General features: G+C 44.7%; 1 protein-coding gene across 2 annotated transcripts; it reads right to left on the bottom strand.

Annotated features, from left to right (window-relative positions):
• Positions 1-409: 409 nt before the first annotated feature.
• Positions 410-21,015, bottom strand: SLC37A3 (solute carrier family 37 member 3). 2 transcript variants are annotated; one of them, XM_053977459.1, is made up of 15 exons: positions 20,768-21,015; positions 19,089-19,263; positions 18,880-18,994; positions 16,741-16,833; positions 16,218-16,301; positions 14,917-15,062; positions 14,197-14,293; positions 13,067-13,151; positions 11,825-12,009; positions 9,273-9,414; positions 7,986-8,087; positions 6,459-6,506; positions 5,478-5,629; positions 3,697-3,762; positions 410-2,875 (listed from the first exon to the last, which is right to left on the bottom strand). In XM_053977459.1, the coding sequence occupies exons 2-15, from the start codon at positions 19,187-19,189 to the stop codon at positions 2,783-2,785; spliced, it is 1,509 nt and encodes a 502-aa protein (XP_053833434.1). In that variant the 5' UTR covers positions 19,190-19,263; positions 20,768-21,015; the 3' UTR covers positions 410-2,782. The 2 variants fall into 2 exon arrangements, with proteins under 2 accessions (XP_053833434.1, XP_053833435.1); XM_053977460.1 differs by having other exon boundaries at positions 19,089-19,256.
• Between the last annotated feature and the right edge of the window lie 247 nt (positions 21,016-21,262).

Here is a 21,262-nt window from a genome sequence, read left to right as displayed (position 1 = left end):
AGGCACAGCAGGGCCTGCAGCCACATGGCACATTAAATTCCAAGGGAAGAACACCTGACTTCTACACGCAGATAAACAAAGAAATAAATTAATAAAACCAAGTATATGGTCTGGTACCTTCAGGACCATTAATTACACCATCTCTGTTAGGAGACTCTCACAAAACTTCCTGTGAGCCTGATCAGGAAGAGTGCCAAACTGCAGCCCTGGGAACACTTTTAGGTCTCCTTTTAGGCTAGGATGAGGGTTTGGTTTCAGCAGTAGTCAAGGCTCACGTCTTCACAGCAGCTGAGTGAAAAGCAGCTGCTAGAGCCAGACCTGTGAGGAGGAGGAAGGGAGGAAGAGGAGGATTCTCAGCAGAACCGCACCAGGGAGAGTGGAATAAAGCACATGGCAGAACAAGCCCAGATCAAGTCAAAGTCTGTTTATTCATGTGAGGTCAGTTCAGACAGGACCAGATTGAAAACCTTTCTCCCTCAGAGCACCCTGGAGAAATGCACAGAACTGAAAACCCAGGACAACAAGGATGGCAGCAATCCCAGGGCCTTAGGCACGCCTCACTAATTGGGGGTGGCCCCAAAGCACCGCGCGCTCGGATGCAGCAGCTGGGCGGCCTGGGCTTGGCGCTCCATCACTTCTGACACTTCTCAAGAGGGGACAGAACTGTTTACAGGAAGCCATTTGTTACAGGGGCTGGCCTCTCCTCCCCCCTGACCCCAGCAACATCCCTTTCCCATCCCACCTTTCATCAGAAGCCTATCTGCTGCCCAGAGAGGCAGCCAAAAAGTTCATCCAGGTTGGAATTTGAAACCAGAGATTTTCAGGCGCTGTGGCTGGGGCAAATGCTGCCACTACCAATTTTAGAACTAAATTTCAGGGAGTTTTCATTCTGTTTGTACAGGGGCTAATGAGTAGCTTGGGATGTGAACACTAACCCCAGGACATAATTCTGAGAACAGGATGATAGATTCTCAGTCTCCTGCTCTAATTATACAGGCAAAAATTGGAATGGGAATGAGAAGTCAAGAACAGGACACAGGCCCCATATCGCCTTAATGGGGCATCATTTTCCCAAGCACTGAAATACTTTGAGGGTTAACAAAAAGATGCAAAAATCACCTCCACCCAGAGAAAAAGACTCAAAAAAGTATAAAATGGGGCAACTGAGTTCCACATTAAGCAAAGCTGTGCACGGAGACGTAACTACAGAAGCAGCGATCACCAAGCAACCGTTCAAAACTGTAAAACCGTAAGGCACTAATATGTTCTACTCATTACAATCAACACATGACTAAAAATTGACATTCATCAATTAAAAAATAAAATAAAATCAATGTACATTTTGAAAAGGCAACTGTTCCCATTTTAAAAGTTTCAAATTCTCAGCTGCAACTTTTGCTGCTCCCCATCTCCATCCAGGCACTGACTAGTTAGACAGAGTGTTTGCTCACAAGTTCTGCAGGTTAACACGGACCTATTACAATGAAACATCTCAAGGCATAAACACAACTTTTTTTTGAGAAATTACTCAGTGATCCCATTAAGATCACCAACAAATGTTACAAGTGTCAATTGATCACCTCACTTACCGCAGTACTGCAAAGCACTCAAACACCACCACACCAAGCACAGCCACTTGTGTTTTTAGTGCTTGCAGGCAGACTTGCATCTACCTTTCCCTTCAAGGTACAACTCAAGCTTCCAAACCCTGGAGCTTGAGGTCCCCTACACAGCCATAGCTGCATGAGGAGCATGAGGGGGAAAGCAGCAGCTGCTCATTAATGCTACTCCACGAGTACACTTCAGCCCCCGTCTGAGAGCAGCCAGGTCCCTTAAATTCCTTTAATTCCATTCTGATCCTGCTTGCTGAGATGAGCAATTGCCCAAGGAGTATGAAGTCAGTGACACCAGTTTCCTTCAGAAGGTCACCTCACATCCATTTTGGTCAGTATTGGTCAGGTTCAATGAAAAAAGTAGTCAAAGTATTTGTGTCCCATTACTGATCCCTGAAGCCATTCAAGGATCCTTTAGACACAAAGGACCTATTAAGGCTTATTTCAGAGATTACATAAAGTATTGCACACTATTTGTCTGCTTCAATAGTTAAAAAAAATGAAATCTCACTTCTCAGAGATTAGTAACATTATTAAAAATGTTAAAAACAAATACAGAGGTAACTTCTTCATGTGACTCTACTGGAATATGTAACAGTTAATAGATAGGGGATAGCAGAGGTCCATCTGTGCAGAGATTTAGCAACAGCAGTTTTTAAACAACTGGACAGCGTAAATCCCAAATAATTATTATTGCCCTTACTAAATGCTAAAGTGATCTGAAATTTAGGACTATCCATGAACTGCACTGTATGATTTCACCAGCACAAAAGAGCATCAAGATTCATTGCAAGACAGCCTCCCAAAAACCGTCAGTTTCAAAGAGCTGACTTTGGTCAGCACATCCAGAAATAAATAAGAAAAAGGTATAGGAATGAGACACCCAACAGAAGACCCTGGTGTGACTGCTGGAAGGTCTGGGAGGCTGGGGGAATCCATCAATCCCATGGATTGTCTGCCTTAGGTCAGCAGCTTCGTGACACAGGTGGTTTCAGGACAGGTATTTGGTGCTTCATGACCAAGCTCACCAAAGGCGAGTCAATCAAGTCTTGTGGAGTCGTTTTGAATCAGTCCAAACTCGGAGGATGTAACAAACAAGTCTCCCAGAGTTCTGATGAGTGTCCCAGCTGTCAGTTCCACACAGCAGTCGTGGCAGAGGGGAGCAGAAGTCACTCTGCCAGCATTCGCAGGCGCTGCTCATGCAGCAGCAACCTGATCTCCCTCACTATCAACGGTGAAATGAACAGGATTGTTGAACTCGTCTGTGGAAAGAAGCAAATCCAGAACAATGAGCACAGAGCAACCAGAGCTGCAGCCAGCCCTGCTCCAATGTGCATCCAGGGCTATCCCAGGAAGACACAGGCTTAGAGAAGCAATGACAGAGTGGCACAACAGAGGAAGGGCTGAACTTGCAGGAAAGCTCATACAATTTCAGCTGTCATGATCACCTTTTCATAAAGATGAGCTCTCCAGCTCCTGAGTGACCTTCCTCCTTGCCACCTCTGCTGGTTACCAAAGTGGCCTTCTCCCTTGTCAGCACAGATGCAAAGACATCTCCTGGCACTTCCAGCAGAGAAGACCAAGTAAATTGTGCAGCGTTCATCACTGTGGTGATGCTGAGGACATCAGGGCTTCAACGGCTCTCTGCCCCAGCAGCAAAACAGGGCCAAGGCATTTTCAGTTTAGTTTCAATACCCTCACCACTCTTTCCACTAATCTTCAAGACCTAACAAACAAGCAGCTTAAGTAAGGCACTCTGAAAATATTAGAAACTACATATCACAGAGATGAAGGAGGGAGAAGCCCTGCCTTGGAAGTCAGGTGCTATGAGCTTTAGGAAATGCATACAGGTATTTTTGGGCAAGTACTTTTGTGTCTCTGCTACAATCTCAGTTCCTTTGGGCAATGTGACTTTAAAGGATCCAAAATGAACTCATTTCATGACTTAGACAACCTGAGGCAAAGCCACACCACAGGCCACTTTGAGACTGGTATCAGAAGTCACAGTTCTCAGGTTCCCACAAAAACATCCTATGGCAAATTAAGCTTTGACAAAGAATTTTTAAAAAAGGTGATTTCTTACCATTAGAATGAAGAAATAGAAAACCCACATCCATCCCAGGTTCTCCTGGATCAAAGACACTAGATACTAAACAGAAAGGAAAAAAATATTGTTCAAACTGGGAAGATAAGCATAACTTTCAGGCATGACATTTTCATTTACTAGACTTTGTGGGCTGTTAGCATTCCACACAGAGCTGATCACAAAATCCTCCAACTGATCTTTTCCTGTCAGAAGGGATGAGTCAGGACAGCAGCCTTTTTCTGTACGAAACCCACAGTTTCAGCAAAGCAGAGACACCACCCTGAAGCTTTACAGTAACTCAGAACAGCACAAAGACAGAACTGAACTACAGTTTCAAAGGGTGACAAATTGACTCTGCTGAATACGAGGCTTTTGCACGGAACACTGGGACATAAGTGGATGTAAGTACTCTCAGAAGAACTAAAAGCTCTAGAATGGCTTATAAATTACGCAGGACACATTTTCAAGAGCTCTGCTACGAGTAACTACTTAACCCTTCAGCTAGGCAAGACACTTGAGACTACACTTTGTTCTGAGCTGCACCCTGGCTCAATTGGGCAGCCCAGGCCACACAATAAAACGTATCTCTTATTAGCAGATTTATACTCAGATGCTGCACAAGGGCCTCCCTTCTTCACCGCTGGGTATATCAGAACAGGATATGAATTTCCAACATGCTCATTGTGCGTTTGCTGTCATTCACACACCCCCGGAATGACGTCGTGGTTGCCTCTGCTGGAATAAATGCAGTGCTGGAAGGGGAGGTAGGTGGAATCTCTCAGAACCAAAGACCCACTTTTTATGATGATGTGAGTTTGGATGGTATGTGTGTGGGAAGACAAAAACACTGAGACCATGCCAGAAGAACACTGAGTGTAACAGTGCACTGATATTTGTCCTCAAAGCACTTGTAACTTTCCACGTTCAGAGGAGATAAGCAGCATCTATCCTACAAAACAGTGACTGAATGATTGTATTTATCAGGCAATCAATGGCAAGCACAAACCCAAAGCTCTTTCTAGAAAAGAAACTCGCATGCCTCTCCTGCATCCTTGGTATTTTACCACCACTGGAGGATGCCTGGAGTAGAACTGGCTCCAATCTCTCTACTAAATCCTCCCCAAAGCACCACTGTGTTCTTTCACGTAGCTAATACTTGTATTTGAGAAGAAAACATCCCCAGTGGGCACACTGCCAGCTTCCTCCTCTGCAACACTCTACTCCTCAGACCTCTGGCAGCATACTGTAAGGACTACTGAAGCAAGTGGGGCTGGATTTACAAGGTGTAAAAGACATCCACAGATAAAAAGAGAAAGCACAAATAAGAGCAAATTTTAAATCACTTCATAAACACTGTAACATTCATAATAGGTATTCCAATTTTATTCAGTTACAGAGATACACTTTTCTGTAAAAGAAGGCTTGCCTATCACCTCAAAACAAAAAAAGTCTCAAATGTCAAAATATTTTTTTCACTCTTTGCAAAGCTTTTTGAAGTTCAGGATATGAAAGTCTGTAAAATTCACTTGAATTACCAAAGTGCCTTAACATTAGCACTGTGAATACTTAGTCTAGTTCTTAATTGCTTGTTTCTACTGGAAACTTTGTTAAAAGAGACAGGTTTCTTTGGTTGATTCTTAAGTAATTATTTTTAAAAAAAACCCAACCCTCTCTTTCTCCCCCCACACAACTTTGGATTGAGGAATGCACTAACATCTGTAACCACAAGAGACACTTTTCCTCCTTCCCCGACCTCTCTTTCCCTCTGGCAGCCTCACCTGGCCCACAGCAGCACCAATACTGCCTGTTCCATCCACAATTCCTGTGACTGTCGCCAGAGCCTCACTGCTGCCTTTCACCAGATCCTGACGGCCCAGGTCAGCAGAAATTGCAGAACTGATCATGTTAGAAGGGCCTCCGACAAAAAAGCCTGAAAGTGACAAGAAAACAGCCTTGGTGCAAAACAAATACTCAGATTCTCAACAAAACATCTTCAAAACATGGATTTTCTACCATGAAAGCTCAGGACAAGAATTAAGTCTAGGGACAGTGCTCAGAGACTAACTGCAGGTAGAGGGGTACCTGAAACACACAGTCATGAAACACCCTGAATATCTGTAGTAGAAACAGCTAACAAGAACATTTTAATTTGCATCGACACTCATGCTACAGCCTCAGTCTCCAGGGGTTCACGGAAGAGATGGAAGGAAAAAAAAAAAAAAAGAAAAAAAAAAGACCCACAACAACAGGACAGAGAGTTCTGAAATAAGAGTGTTTGGAAAGAAAGGCTCTATTCATGCAGGCCTAATTCCATAACACAGGACAGTATGTGTGGTAGCACAAAAAGCTTGTGACCTCTCACAGCACACAGAGTATTTTGGATTGTGACAAACACCCTCAAGTTTGAGCTGCAGCTCATGACTTTGCCATATACCCACTTCCTCAGATACCAGATCACTGCTAGGTATTTTGGCATAAATCCACCTCCATCATACTGAGCCAAGACAGATCCCCTCAGCTCCAGGCCATTATTCTATACAGTCTATACCTCTACATTCTATACCTCTCTCTGTAAGGCAGTTTTCCTATAGCTGTTTTCCAAAGGTAAGAGAAACTGGGGCCCAGTTTTCACTCTTTCTGCAAAACCAGCAGAGATGGCAGCACACACAAACACCTTACCACCACCTGGATGGTGCTACTGATTGTTCTGCAATGAATTTAGATGTCTACCGGCAAAACAGTGGATTTTGAGAAGTTACCTGTAATTGCCATGATCACAGCATTGATAGGTTTGCTGTTTGGGGAACCTGCAAAAGAAAGACCAGGTGAGTGTAAATAAAACTAGAATAGTAAAAGAATCCTGCTGGAGAATCTCTCTGGGGAAGTCAGACTCAGCTCAAACTCTCTCATCACAAAGTATTCAGCACTTGAATCAGCCCTTTCACTCTTCCTACGTTTTCCAAAACACTAATTCCTCCTTACAAAGCCATGTCTGAACACCTACAGGTTCCCCTGTACACATGCTCTCCAGCAGCATGTGTACACGCAGCTAGTTTTCCATTACAGCCCCTCAGTGCCTTTCAGACAGTTTTCCCTGGTATCTCACTTTCAGGCATCACCTGAGTTCCTCAATCCCTTTCACTAAGGGCCCACACACGGTGAGTTACTGCACAAGGCAAGGTGCACCCTTTTCCCATATTCTCAGGCCATTATCACTCTTATGTGCAACACACTATGGGTGTAATAAGGTTTCCTGTTTTGGCTGATGGAAGCTGAATTATCACACTGCAGGAACTTTGGATCACCGGAGTCTTCTGTATCTGCCTGGACAATAGCACATTTTGAGCTAAGCACAAAGCACCTGGGGCTCTGGCTGTTACCTAGTCACAAACTTCAAACCTCACCAGCAATAATTTCATGTTTACTGCCAATTCACTTTTTAAAGCAATGAGTTAGCACAAGAGCCTACAAAAACTCCACCAAACCCAATCCTTCCTATTCAGTGACAGTAACTTATTGACCTTACTTGGAGACCATCTGAGTAAGCCTGCATGCTTTCAAAAACCACACTGTTCATTTCCAGATCCAGCAGAAATTTCTGCCCACAGATCTCGAAGTGTGGAGGAACACGCAGAGAAGTGAAATGGCATCCCAGTGAGTTAAATCAGTCTGTAGCACAGGACATTGTCTGAAAACAAACCTGTCACCCCTAGAAGTGCTTCATAGATGTTTCACAGAAATTACATCTTCCCGTCTCCTTACACTGTGTTTTCCTGAGACTCCTTTCAAAAGCTGGACACCAAGAACTGTATCTATCATAGAAGAGGCAGATACTCTCCAATTTCACCATTTTCAGAAGTCTAAGTAATAAAGTCTAAGAGCTTCTCCTGCCCCTGAGTAGTGTGTATATACTCCAGCACAGATCTGTCCACAGATTCTCTTTCCTCAGGAAACACCCGAGATTTCTTGCTGTGCCAATTATGGTGTTGACACAATGACAATGCCAAAAATCTCACTGACACTGGAGAAGGATCAGTACCAGAAGGATCAGTACCATAACTCATCACTACAGGGAAATCAGAGAATTCATTTCCACCCAATTAACCAGAGAACAGATTTCTTTCTGTGCAGTGCCACACCTCAGCAAAATAGACCAAAAGGCACCATTCTGACCCAGAAGCAGTTTGAAGACCAGAAAACATAATGAGAACAGGCTGTGCTCTGGTTCTCTTCTCTAAAAGGTACTGAATGAGCCTCTTATCCCTGCAGAGCATAAGAGTACTCACGGCTGTATCCAAAGAGAGAGCCCACAGCAAAGAGCAGGCTCACTGCTAGCACAGGGGCTCTCTTCTGCAGCACATCAGAAATCAAGCCCTGGATAGTCCCACCTGTTAAAAAAGAAATCTCACTGTCAGGCTCAGGACGCTGATACTTTGAACAAAGCTTTTTTCCCTAAGTGCAGTGGCGTCCTCATCAATACACATTCCCTCTAAAATCCCGAGAGCAAAGCCTCCTGCCCTTACTGCCCCAGGCACAGAGACAACAGTAAATTTAAGTCTCAGATAAAGCAGAGAAAACTACTTATACTGCTTTACTGGGAATTTAATGCTTCTTTTTTTTCTGGCATGCCACTAACCAATGCTCCTACTTTCCTTTCTCTTCCCCTACAGGACCACCACAGCTCTATGACCAGCACAACCCCGGATTAAGCAAGCTGAACGCTGTGGCTGGCTCCTTTAACTGAAAGTGCAAGAAAAGGCAGCTCTTTCTCACAGGGAAAACATTAACACACAGGGGCCTCACATTCCCTGCTGTCTCACCTACTTAGGGCAGGTGCAACTGAATGGAACAAATGCCAAAGGCCAATAAAAATCACCTTATGTACTATTGATACCTCTGCAGGAACTGCTCTGCTGGTAAAAGCCAGAATGTTGAGAAAACCTAATGCAGACCCTGAATGGTCCCAAACAAGGATGTCTACTATAGGAAAGCTAACTGGACAAGGGAATAAAGCTAGAACCTGAGCACAGGAGAGTGTAAGTCTAAACACATATACAGAATATACTCTTGATTCTGAAAGAATTGGGTCAGGTTTTGCAGCCAGCAGAAATAAAAACGATTACATTTAATTTCTGAATATAACACAGTTGGTACCTGCTCTCCCGAGATCTGCAATAAGTTTGTCCTTAGAAACACAGGACAGACAGGACAGTACAGAACACACCAAGTCCAGATCTAAATCTTCCCCAAGGGTAGCTATCAGAAAGGAAGTAGCAAGCAGGGGCCCCATTTTGTACACAAAACTTATCAACAAGTCCTAGTCAGTGAAGAAAAATGCCAGCTGGGGGTAATTTCCAAGAGTAGGACAGTGCTCTTCAGTTATATGTTAACTCCTTAGGGGGTCATATACTTTGTGTTTAAGCCAAGCAGCCGCATACAAACCTAGACTTTTCCCACATTAGGGGAACAGCTAGATCCCACTGAACACAACTTCTCTGGCTGCATTCACTGTCTTTCATTCTCAAACACTAGGGAGGCAGCTGCAAGAAGGTGTCACTCCCCTGCTCACTCACCTATGATTCCTCCCACATCATACCAGATTGAGAGCTGGTCAGCTTCTGCTTCTTTCCATCCAAAGTGGCTGCTGAGGTAGAAGGGCAGCCAGAAGAAGAATGAGTAATTCACCAGCTTCAAGCAGGCATAGGCCAAGGAGTACTGGAACAAAGAGAGGGCCAGCAAGCAGTTAGCACTTGGGAAATGCAAACAGCATTTCTGCTTATTTCCATAAAGCTCTGGATCCAGCTAAAGCTTTCAGGGGAAAGCACTTCCAAATTTCATGTAAGTAGGCAGCATCATGAACGTTTAATGCTGAACATCAAAGGGAACCCAGGAATACAAAAATCACTGGCAAGAAGGTTATTTTTTTATCACTGAATGCAATGGGTTAAAACACTTTCAGTGTAATTTTGAGAGGAAACACCAGGCTTCAAAAAATGAAGAAAATTTAATTCCCCTTCTGAAGAGAAGGGAGCCAGCCACGTGACACAAAAAAGCTTGAGATTTAGTCATCTGTGCATCATGCTGAGAAAAGTTATGTGAAGTGGTTCCTCTGTGCTATCTTGTGCTGCTCAGAAGGCTCATCTGCTTACAGCATCAAAAGAGAAAGTTTCCCTCCTAATCCCCAGGCAGGTATTCCAGGACATGGGATGAAAGGTTGGCCAAAACTGAGCACAGGCTTCCAAACCCAACAGCTGAGACAACCTTCTTTTGGCTGCTGGGCTCAATTTGTCCTTAGCTGGCAGATCTCCTCCTTCAGAGCTTTCATATGTGTGGCAAAGATTAGTTCTCAGGGACTGCTGGCCCAGCAGGCAGAGGGACAGATCACCCTAATTCAGTAAAGACAGCAGTCCAAGGAACCCATTGGAAAAGGCAAACAAGGATGAAGATGTTAAAGCACGGCCTTTGAGGCTCTGTGCATACAGACACTTGACTTTGAATTTCAGAAAGCAGATCTTTTTATATATTAAATACCACAAAATCATCTCTTCTGAATTTATATTATTTTAATAGATACAGACTTGTTAGCTCTATTATTAATGCTTTTTCACTCTTACAGGACACCAACTAATTTCCACCATACACAGAAGACATGGGGATGTTTGGTAGGGTTCTCCTGCCTCTGGGTGTGAAAAGGACACTGTACAAAGTGATATTTATTACAACACACTAAGAAACTGTCTACCAGATTGTCTGAGTGATTAAACATTGAATTCCTAGAGGCTCAGGGGAAAGCTGTCTGTACTAAAACTCTTCCACTGTATCACTCAGCAGGAGATGAGAGGAGCTACAGAAAAAATATGTCAAATAAATTCTTTGTAGAATCTTGACAAGGCTTTGGAGATTCTCTCAGTATTTGGTCTCTCACCAATCTGACGTGGTACCCCTGTTTGGCTGGGCACTAAGTCGACATCAGATAAAACTCTGACTCAGAGGTGCTCATGTTGCTGGATTAGGGCATGGAATGTGTCTCCAAAACCCAAAGTTTAAAGCAAGCAACCTCAGTTGCTCTCATCTCCTTTTGCTCAGGCCAGTGAAAAAAGTCACACATCAGCTGAGGCAGACACCATCACTAACATTTTGTGTGAGGCATTTAGCCAGAGTAGGAAAGAACTCAAGATGGGTTTGCTTTCTTTTGCCATCCCTCAACTATGGCCTTAACAACAGGACTGTGGTTGTCCTGCACTTGACACACTGACAACGCACCCATTCCTTCTAGATTTTCTGTTGCCTCAATCACAACAGCCAACTGCTTTGCTCATTAAGGGTACCTGAACACTGCCCATTCAGTAGTTCTGCTCCATGGCAAATCCAGGCAGTTCCCACTGCTCTGCTGAGCAGCCACTCTCCCCCTTTCTTGCAGTGGTTCTAGTATTCAGGGGGCACACAGAATGTGTGTCCTGATGCAGAAGGTTAACATTGTTTTTTAATGACATGTTACTTTTTCAGAAGAACATGAATTGGGCAATACTGCTGATACAGAAGCACAAGTTTTCAAGGGACAGGATAAGGATATGTGGAAACTGCATCACCAGGCCTTGTTTCCTGTTGCTCATAAAACACCCTGCACACTTTGCCAGATGTTACATCATGCTGATTCAGGCTTTTCAGGCCAGCTTTCTGCTTTAAGATAACTAAAAATCTCCAAATCTCAGTATCAGTAACATAGAGCTCTGTATGATGCTCAGTTAGGACTGAGAACCCGACTCCTCAGGGCAGGCATCTACCTTACCAAGGAAGCATCCTACAGCCACCTTTGGCCACAGCCTCCCTTGCAAATTCACAGCAGGAAGGGCAGGATCTCTGCCCTTCACCAGCTCACTACATGCACTCCATGCATGTAATCTTCCCAGGAGGGAAGAGCAACACACACCCAGACAGCATCATCCGTGCACACAAGGACAGCAGGCCCAACCCCAGCATTTTCACAGCATGAGATGTCAGATGCCAACCACTACAACATATGGTCAACATATTAACAATGATGTGTACAAATCCTGACAATACAAAAAGCCAGCTTTATGTTCAACAGATAAGTCAGCTCTTACTTAAGAATCTGTGTCCTCACCAGTACTACACCAGGAAGGCAACAAGCCTGGAAAAAGCCAATGGCCTTGGGCTGGTTGTCACTGTCACTTGCTTGAATGGAGTAATTCTGGTCATCATCATCTACATCATCATTGCCCATTAGGGGTCTGTTGGCATCTTCTTCCACAATGGCTTCATCTTCATCTGCTCCAAGCTCAGGGAGGCCTAAGTTTTACAAGGAATAAGCAACAGGAAAAACAGACCACAGCCTGTTCACCCTCTCCCCACTCTAAAGCTATACTCGCTTCTTTTAAGCAATTCTATCTTCTAGCAGTTCCCTTGCTCTCCCATACCTCCATCCTCCTTTGGCTTAGAAACTCTTCTAGGTGGTGTTCTGCAGTGCCGCCACTTTCTACCCTTTGTCTTCTAGGGCTCTTGAAAGTATTGTGTGATCCTGGCGTCGGCTTTGTCTGTTCTGAGTGTCTGGCCATTAGTTGGAAGACACAACAAATTAGTGCATTTCCCCCCTTATTGAGGGGTTGGGATCCTTAGCCCTGGCCCTGGGTGCCACCTCCCTTGAGCATGGAGGTTGAGAGTAGCAGCAGGGACTCAGACACCTGCTGCCTGTTAATGCCTCTGCTGGAATGGAAGACCTGGGAACTGCATTGTGCTTCCTGGGATGCAGAGCACTCTTATGAGCACACTTTATGGCAGCTTTAGAGTTCCCAACTTTACAGCCTTTGCAGGCACCTGGGAAACCTCCTCCATGGCCCTGTCAAAGCCCCAAAGTTCTTTTGTTTCCCTGTTGCACTCTGACTTGCCTACCACCTTCTCAGAGAAGAAACATGTCCAACCCAAGAGTTATTTATCCGGCTGTGGGAGACCTGCAGACCAAAACTACTTTCTCTTCCCATTGCACACTTAAGGCTTGCCACAGTTTTCTCCTACAATAGCCAGTTATCAGTTTACCTGCTGTTTCTTTAACAAATACTGATGTTTCAGGTGAAGAAAACCTGATAATTAGGCATATCCTAGTGGAGATGTCAGAGCCACGCTGCTTTATTTTGCTTTAAAAAAACATCCAGACCCTATTCACATGACACGTGGTAGCATTTAGCATGATCTTGGCAAGTAAAGCATTTGCTCCATTAAATGCACTAAAGTGCAGCACCATTTGATAAGAGCCCTGAGGATAAATGCTGTCACAATGAGTAGTACTACATGGAAAGCTGCAGATCTGCTCTCCATGAAGGGACTGAAATAGCACAGTTCTTCCACTCACCCACTTCCTTTGGCGATGTCAGGAGCCCGAAGAACACAATGACTCCTCCAGCAAACTGTACTGAGGCCGTCACCAAGAAAGCATACTGAGGAGAAATAAAGAAAACATTCTTTTTTAAAGCACCTTCAGTCACATACACCTCCCTCTCTAATGAGGGTTTATTTACACTCCAACCTCATGAGAGAGCAAACATTGCTACAACAACCCAGACTGCATCCATGACACCTGGAAACAAGTGCATCTGCATCTCCTGAACAGATTTGGTCCTATCTAGGCTTATCTGTGCTGAGATGACAGCAGTGAGGAAGGAGCTGAGTCAACACAACCAGAGATCCAGCTCTATCGGAAGGGACTGCTCACAGAAGAGTCAAGCACCAAATTTAGACAAGGCTGCTCATATCTTTGGTCAATCAGATTATTGAAATCCTCCAAAGACAGATCCTCCAGATCCTGTCCCCTTGTTCCATTGCTTAACATACATAATAGGAAAATGGTTTTCCAAACATCCAAATGGAACCATCCCTGCTTCACTTTACATCCACTGCTTTTTTGCTCTCTCAAAGTGCGGTCCTGGAAAGAGTCTGGCTCTGATTTCTCAGCAATCTTCTCCCAAGCTTTGGAAGGCTGCTCTTGGTGCTCTAAGCCCTCGCATGTCCAGAGTGACCAGCTCAGCTCTGCCAGCCTGTCTTCAGAGGCCCCATGCTATGGATGTGCTGGGTCACTCCCATTCCCTGTCCTCAGTTGTCCACCGCCACACAACAGCCTGCCCTCTTCCCAGTCACAGCAGCTATGCCTCTGTGCCCTTCCAGCTCCAGGGACTCCAGTCAACTCAGAACCTGTGATGGATGACTCTGAAGAGCACTTGAAGCCACCCAAATAAGCAGAAGGTATAATGTGACACTAGAGCTCCTTAATATCATCAGTCCCATTTACAGAGGAGTCTCAGGCTCATTTCTCCCAGCTTGGAAGAGGCAGGAAAGGCACAGCCTTTCTATTCTGCCTCCACAGAATTCAGGAAGGTGAAATTGGACACATGAGGCTGTTATCTCTCAAAGAAAGGATAAAAAAACAGTGTCTCATAACCCATTCAGACATGCAGGTGTAGCTAGAAGCCAGGCAGCAATACTGACCTCATAGCCATACTTGAGAACGCAGGAGGCAAGGAATGCCCCAAGGATATTTCCCACAGATGCACAGGCACTCCAGAGTCCAAACACAAAACCTCTCCTGCAGAAGGGGAAAAAGATTTGAAGCAGACAATGTGAGGACAGATGACATTAAGAACAAGACAAGAACAAAACATTCAAGTGAACTTTAACTGATGAATAAAGTTACACCATTTTCCCTGACCACTTCAAAGAGGCTCAAATTTCATTTAAAACAAAACACATAATAACTTGGAGGTGCCAAATAGATAAGGCAGGAACCCTGAAACATCTGTGTTAAAGGAGAGTGAGCTGGCAACAAGGTTACAAACTATGACTAGAGCTCATATGCAATATCCCAAAGTGAGAGCAGAGCCTAGGATGACTCAGCTATCATTAGCTCTCTTTATTGCTCAGTAGACGGAAACAGGTTTTTCAGTGATATGAAAATTAAAATTCAGTCACTCTACACTATGGGATTTTTGAAGTTTGAACCTATGCTTTTATCACACACAGTTGTGTTCACACCAGGCTGTTCTGTGGCTCCAGAAAAAAGTGAAAGAGAGAATGTAATTAGTAAGGCATATTTCATCCTACCTAATTTTAATTATGATTTAACAGTTGGGCTTTTTGGTTTGAAAATTTCAGCTCAATCTGTTACTCATCACTTCAGATAAGTGAGTCACTGAAGAAAACTCAACTTACCCAGCTTTTCCAAACCAATTTCCCATGACAGCAACCACACAGGGCCAGCCAGTGGACTGAAGCAAGCCATTCACAACCCAGAGACAGCAGTAGAACCACTTGTTGTAGAAATGCAACCATTCTGTGAGAGTGCCAAAGGAGAACACCTGGAGGAGAGCAGGGGGAAAACAGAGAAGGCTACTGCTGAAAGACAGGCAGGAGAGAGGACCCATAAAAAGGAATGAGCTTTCAGAGAGCTGTGCAGGGGCCAGGGCAGAGGCCAGGCTGGTGTTTGAGACACAGCACAGGGCTCACAGCACCCTCTGCTGAGCCAGCACTGCTCTGACTCCAAACACAAACGTGTTGTCATGGCACTTCCTCTCCAAGACTTCTGTCTCCCCAAACAGCACAGTTACAACAGAAGAGAAGGAAGATACAAATAGTTTCAATGAGAACACTAAAAATACAGTAGCCTCTTGATCTGTTGTTGTACTGACATGCTAATCTGTGAGGCTCTCTGCAAACACAGAACCCTCACAGGTCATGTATCTTCACCAAATTTAACACAAATACTACAGCCAGGTCTCAAATTACTAAGTGCTCTAACCCAAAATAAACACACATTGTGGCATAGGGTGCTTGGTGCACACTTGTAGTCATGTGTCTGCAGAGCCCAACAGGCCACAGTGGGGTTTGTAGCCACCAGCAAAATAAACACACCCCACAGATTTTACCACTACTTTAATAACCAGAAAACCGCAAGATAAAACTGATTTACACTTATCTGAAGTGGCTTGAACTTGAACACAAAACACCTTTTGTTTTAAGCAGACATTCTTTTTTCACACATACCCTCTTGGCAGTTATATAAAACAAGTAAATGAGTGCCTGGTATTATCAGGATGTCCTTTAAAGAACAGAGCAAAGATTGTATTTGGAAGCAAAAGCCTCGATAACAGCATGCATGGTCGAAGAGATTTAATTATACTACGAGACAGTCCCCAAAAGCCCAAATACACTAATCTTGAACAAAAGCTCTTCATCAAGTCTCTAGACAGTGTCTCAAACTTAATAATTTCCTTCTGACACAGTGTCCAGAGCTCAACATTTCAGGAAGGGAAGAGTCTTCTATGCTCCATGCTTTAGACAGTGCAGTACATGAATCTAGAACCAAGTTATACCTGCAGGCTTTGAGACCACTGAGGTACAGCTACAGCTCATGAGCAGATTCTCACAGAAACAGAGCCTCTTCTCCCCTACAGCAAAACCCTACCCAGAAACTAAGGCAAATTTTTAAAACCCACTACTATGTTCCAACTTACCACCAGAGCAGAGGAACACATGCCAAAAGACAAAACCCAGCGTAAATTCAGGCGGTCCCCAACTATGCCGCTGACAAAGAGACCCTGAGAACAAAACACAGCATTAAATCAAGCCAGAGGATTCTCACCTTACAGCTGTAAGAATTAAAGCTACATAGAAAGGCCATACTAATCCAAACACTGCTGTTACACAAACTTACAGTTTGATTCTAACCACTTCTCCTGCCACTAAAGAAACCTTGCTTGTAGCTGCTCATTACATTTTTTGTTTCAAAGAATTCAGCTGAGAACTCTTGGAGAGACAGAACTAGTCCTCCCCAGTGACAGGGCTGTAAGAAATTCTGAAGTGATAGTATTTCCCTTGTGTTTGTTAACAAGCATCTTCACATGGGTGACAGGCATGGGCAGAACTAACAGAAACTGGAAGAGAAGGTTTGCCTATGAACTAAGCTTTTTATTGTGGGTGTGATCTTCCCAGTAAAAGTCAACCAAAGCTGAGCAGCTTGGGGTTAGTTTTACTCACCACAGCATAGGAAAACAAAAAGATGGTGTCCAAAGTCCCCAGGAAGAGAGTTGCTTCCTCTGCATTTGCAAATAAATGGCTGCTGTTCCAGAGCTACAGAGGGAAATTTTTGACAGGTAAACAGGGAGAGACATAGCTCATTCTACTCTTTTTCAATGGAAACCCCAGCTCCAAAGCAGAACAGCACCTGGCCCAAGCAAGCTCCCATTTCTCTAACACATTAGATATCAAATCAAGAACAATTCTGGCATAATCTTCTGACAAAAAATGTCCACTGACCCTTTGCTTCCCTTCTAAAATGCAAGCTAGCAAGCCAGAAGCAAGAAATGCACCTGGATCAAGACAAATGAGTGGCAAAACAAACCCTCCTTCTAACAAGCATGTAACTGTTAGACAGCTTCTTACTCTGAAACACTGATGAGCATTTTAATGAATAATACAATAAAGGCATAATCTGTTTTATGTGCAGCATCTCTTCTGTACTTCTCTTGCTGTCTTCACTAAATAAATAACTCCCTTGAAGTATTTGTGGCAGCAGCCAAAATAAGAAATGACAGAAAATAAACAGAAAAGAAAGAGCACAAAAGGAACAAGGGGAAGAAATAGACTGGTTGGAAACTATTTACAATATACTCCAGTCATCACTAATGTTGTTGGGTTTTGTGCTTACCCTGAGTTTCACTTTAGTTTCAATATGCTCAAAAAAAGGGAAAAAGTCTCACCTGTCCCCAAAGAAAGATTAGTGACATCAGGTAAAAAAAAAAAAAAAACAAAACAAAAACAATCTTTGAGGATAATTTGAAGAATTAATGAAGTTAATCAGAAGAAAATTTTCTTCCCTTCCCACCATGCCTCCATTAGAAAACAAACAAACCCAACCCAAGCCTGACCTGCAGATGTGCCTAACTCAAATATCATCAGTTGCAGCTTGATTCTACCTCTCCAGGAGAACACCCTGTACAGACAACACTTATCATACATCCACTTAGTTTAACAGATGTAACCTGAATTGATACCTAAAGGACCAGTTTGACCACTTTTATTGATCAGACACATGCATCTCAACATCCAGCAAATACCAAATCATCTATATATTAAAAAGATCAAAACAGCTTCCAGAATGTACTAGTTGTTTGAATGTTAGTTAAAGAACTAAATATAAACACCTTGCATTTCATTTTAGCATCCCTGAGATGCTTAACTACTTTCGGCCATACTATAAAATCCTGAACACATTACAAGCCAAATGTACTGTTTTCACTTATCACAACAAGTCAGCATTTATCATCCTTCTATTCCTTCTGTCAAACACTCAAATAACCAATGATTTCTAATGTAGGCAATGCTTCAGCAGCTGACTTGGAACTCCCAGCCCTAATAGACCTCATGGCCTGTGACCAAGCTTTTGATGTGAGATTTCTTCCACTTCTCAAAAGCTTCAGGACAAAGCATTACAAAAAACAAGCCCTAAAACCCCCATGGTGGGAGCCACGAGATAGTTCTTGCCTTCCCATTTGTGAGAACCAAGCAGTTTAAAACTTCCTTTCCTGCCAGCAAGCACTGCCAAAACTCCCACTGCTTTAACTGAAACCAGGATTTTTACAGACAAGGGGTACTGGATGTTCAGCATGGAAATCAGGCCTTTCAGATGCAAGATAAAATGTCATTTTTCACCATCAATTTAGGATAAACAGCTAGCACAGTCAGACAGCTGTTTACTCTCCTAATTTGGATATCCTTTTGAGAGGGTGGCAGCAGCACCACTGCCACAGAGAAAGCACAGCCAGGATTTTCACAGAACCCTCTGTAAGCCCATTAACTGCTTTGGTTTATTGCTTCCAACACTTCAGAGAAGAGTCCCTCTTCCCCCTCCTCCATGCTACTGCCTATTGCAGACTCTTCTGGGGCCCCCCTTTCCACTGGAACATTGTAGCTTCTTGAGAAGTTTCTATCTGGGCACTACTAGGGAAGCTTTCAGCATCGCCAGGTGATCCATGAAACTACAATGCCAACACCTGAAGTTTCTACTCACATTCTGAGAAGTGAGGAACACCTAAAGGGGCCTCTTCAGCCCCACAAGCTCAGCCCACTGGCAGCTGCCCACCTTTCCTATCATCTACTTCTCCCTTGTGTCCTTACCTCATATGGCCGGAGGTTGGGGGCCGTGCTATTTAGGCAGGAGGGAGTCCATTGGCTGGAAATGCTGACTTTGACATTACTGAATGTCTTTCTGGAGGCATGGAGCAGGGAATAACTGCCAGGAAACACACAGACACAGGTTGGCCCAATCTCCTCTGGAGGTCAAGGGTGGAAATACAAATCTCTGAGCAGACATACACTCAACCTACCTGAAGAAGGTCAGCAGGAACACAACAATATGATGGTGGGTGCAGTGGGACACAAGGCCTCTGTTGGCAGGCTGCCTCCGTAAGCTTCCAGGCACAGCCATGTTCCTGGCAGCCCTACCCCTGCTCCTGCCTTGGCCACAAGGGCTGGATGGTGATTAAGTCATTCTTCTGCTCCCTTAAACAGAAGAAGATGGGGAAAGGAGGAGAAGAGAAAACCAATTTGAATTAAAACATGTATATGAAGTACAGCTCTGTTCCCCAAACAGCTCAAATCCAGATGGAACAACACCATGCCATGCCTTTCCAACTTGTTTCACACCACCACTTGTACATTCCTCAGTAACTTCTATGGCTTAAGGTATCTTGTTATTCCCATTATCCCAGTACCCTCATGGCACTTCTTTTTTGGTTCTCTCCTAGAAGGTGCCTCTTCAGTGCCAGGACCAAAGGAGTACCCCCTGGATCTACCAATTTCCAGCAATCTCCCATTAAAGACCATTGTGCACCATTTACACACATGGTGCACTAGGGAGTGACCACAAATAAGAGCTTTCTGCTGCTACCTGGCTGAACACAGACAGGTGATGAAGCCACAAGAGCAGAATTTGGCTATGGCTGGAGAAGGGTTTGGGATCTGACTGCCTCATTAAGATGTTGTTGAAGGAATATACCCAAGAGTGGACTTGCTTAGATGGAAAAAGGGAAGTAGCTGTGAGGACAGTGCTGAAATCCAATGTCCCATGGAAAGCAAAACACTGCCAGTTGTGCAACACTGTGGGGAAAAGTTCCTTCCTTGGGTAATCAGTTTGCAGCCCAAAGCACAAGATTTACTACTTGCTTCATGTCAGTGTATGCAAATACAGATCTTATTTGTCCAAGACACTGAGTCCTTTTAAAGCTAAGACCTGGTTTGTCCTTAAAGTCACCTGTTTTTTTCTTTTTTTTTTTTTTTTAACAGCATTTACTATTGAAATAATCTGTTCCCCAGAGCTTCCCAATCTCAGGTCTTCTTTCTAGAACACTTTCTGACACAGGACACTTTCACAGTGTAGAGATAACCACAAAAGATTTTGTTTCCCCTCTGTCTTCATCCTGTCCTTTCTATATTCAAAACTGGCATTCTTCCTAGGCTAGAAAAGTCTGCAACCAGTTTCTTCTTTAAAGTTAGTCTTCTAATTATTGTGAGAACACCACAGTAACTTTGTGGTGGAGGAGGAGCAAAAGCTGGACAGCAGGATGACCCACAGAACTAAAGACATGAAGCACGTGCCTTTACGAAAGGAAGAGGAGTACTTTTAGAGTGTTAGACTGCCTCATCTAACTATTTAGCACTATTTACCTACAGCCAGCCAGTATTCTGAGTAAGCTTTTGATAGGCTTTCATCCTTATTTGTTAAGCTCTCCTCGGTGTTCTACCTTATCCTTTCACTTAAAGGCAAAATAAGACACCTTAAGTTCAAAATAAACACCCTTAATGCTATCCTACTGCCCTCCAAAGCCGGCAGGAAAGCGCAGCCTTAACATTCCAAAGTGCAAAACAAACGAAAGGATTATTTCTTCAAAATAATAATCATTTTAAAAAACCAAATAAACCCCCATCAAACCCCAAACCAACAACCCCCCAGACTCCTATGCCATTTTTCCAAACTGACAGAACAGCGGCACAACCGCAAACCCACCCAGGGCCCTCGGCAGCCAGCACAAGCACACCGTCTGTCACCGCGGATACCCCGCCGGATGCTGGTCGGGAAGAAGGACAAGGGGCGGCCCCGAGCACCCTAATGCTCCGGGAACGATCCGGGCTGCCGGGAAGGCCCGGGCCGCGCTCCCGCCCCGGCCACGGCCACCCAGCCCAGAGCAGCCCAGCCCGAGGAGGGGGCGAGGAGGCGGACGCGGCTCCCTCCGGGCGCTGGGGCCACGTCCCCGGCGGGGCGGGGCGGGGAGCGGAGCCGAGCGGGCAGCGCAGCGCAGGGCAGGGCAGGGCACGGCCCGGCTCCGCCACCGTCACTGCCGCTCCACGCCCCGGGGAGCCGCCCGGCCCCGCGTACCCTGCGCGGCGCCCAGCGCTGCCGGAGGAAGTCGGCGGCAGGAGGCGGCTCTTCCAGGCGGTCCCGCGGAGCGGCGGGAACTGTAGTCCGGCCGCGGCCGCCGCCGTGGCCCTGCCCGCCCCCTGC

The sequence above is a fragment of the Vidua macroura genome, chromosome 5 (assembly GCF_024509145.1).
Source record: "Vidua macroura isolate BioBank_ID:100142 chromosome 5, ASM2450914v1, whole genome shotgun sequence".
Lineage (NCBI taxonomy): Eukaryota > Metazoa > Chordata > Aves > Passeriformes > Viduidae > Vidua > Vidua macroura.
Note: the sequence above shows the minus strand (reverse complement) of the source record. Positions and strands in the feature narration are given on the sequence as shown.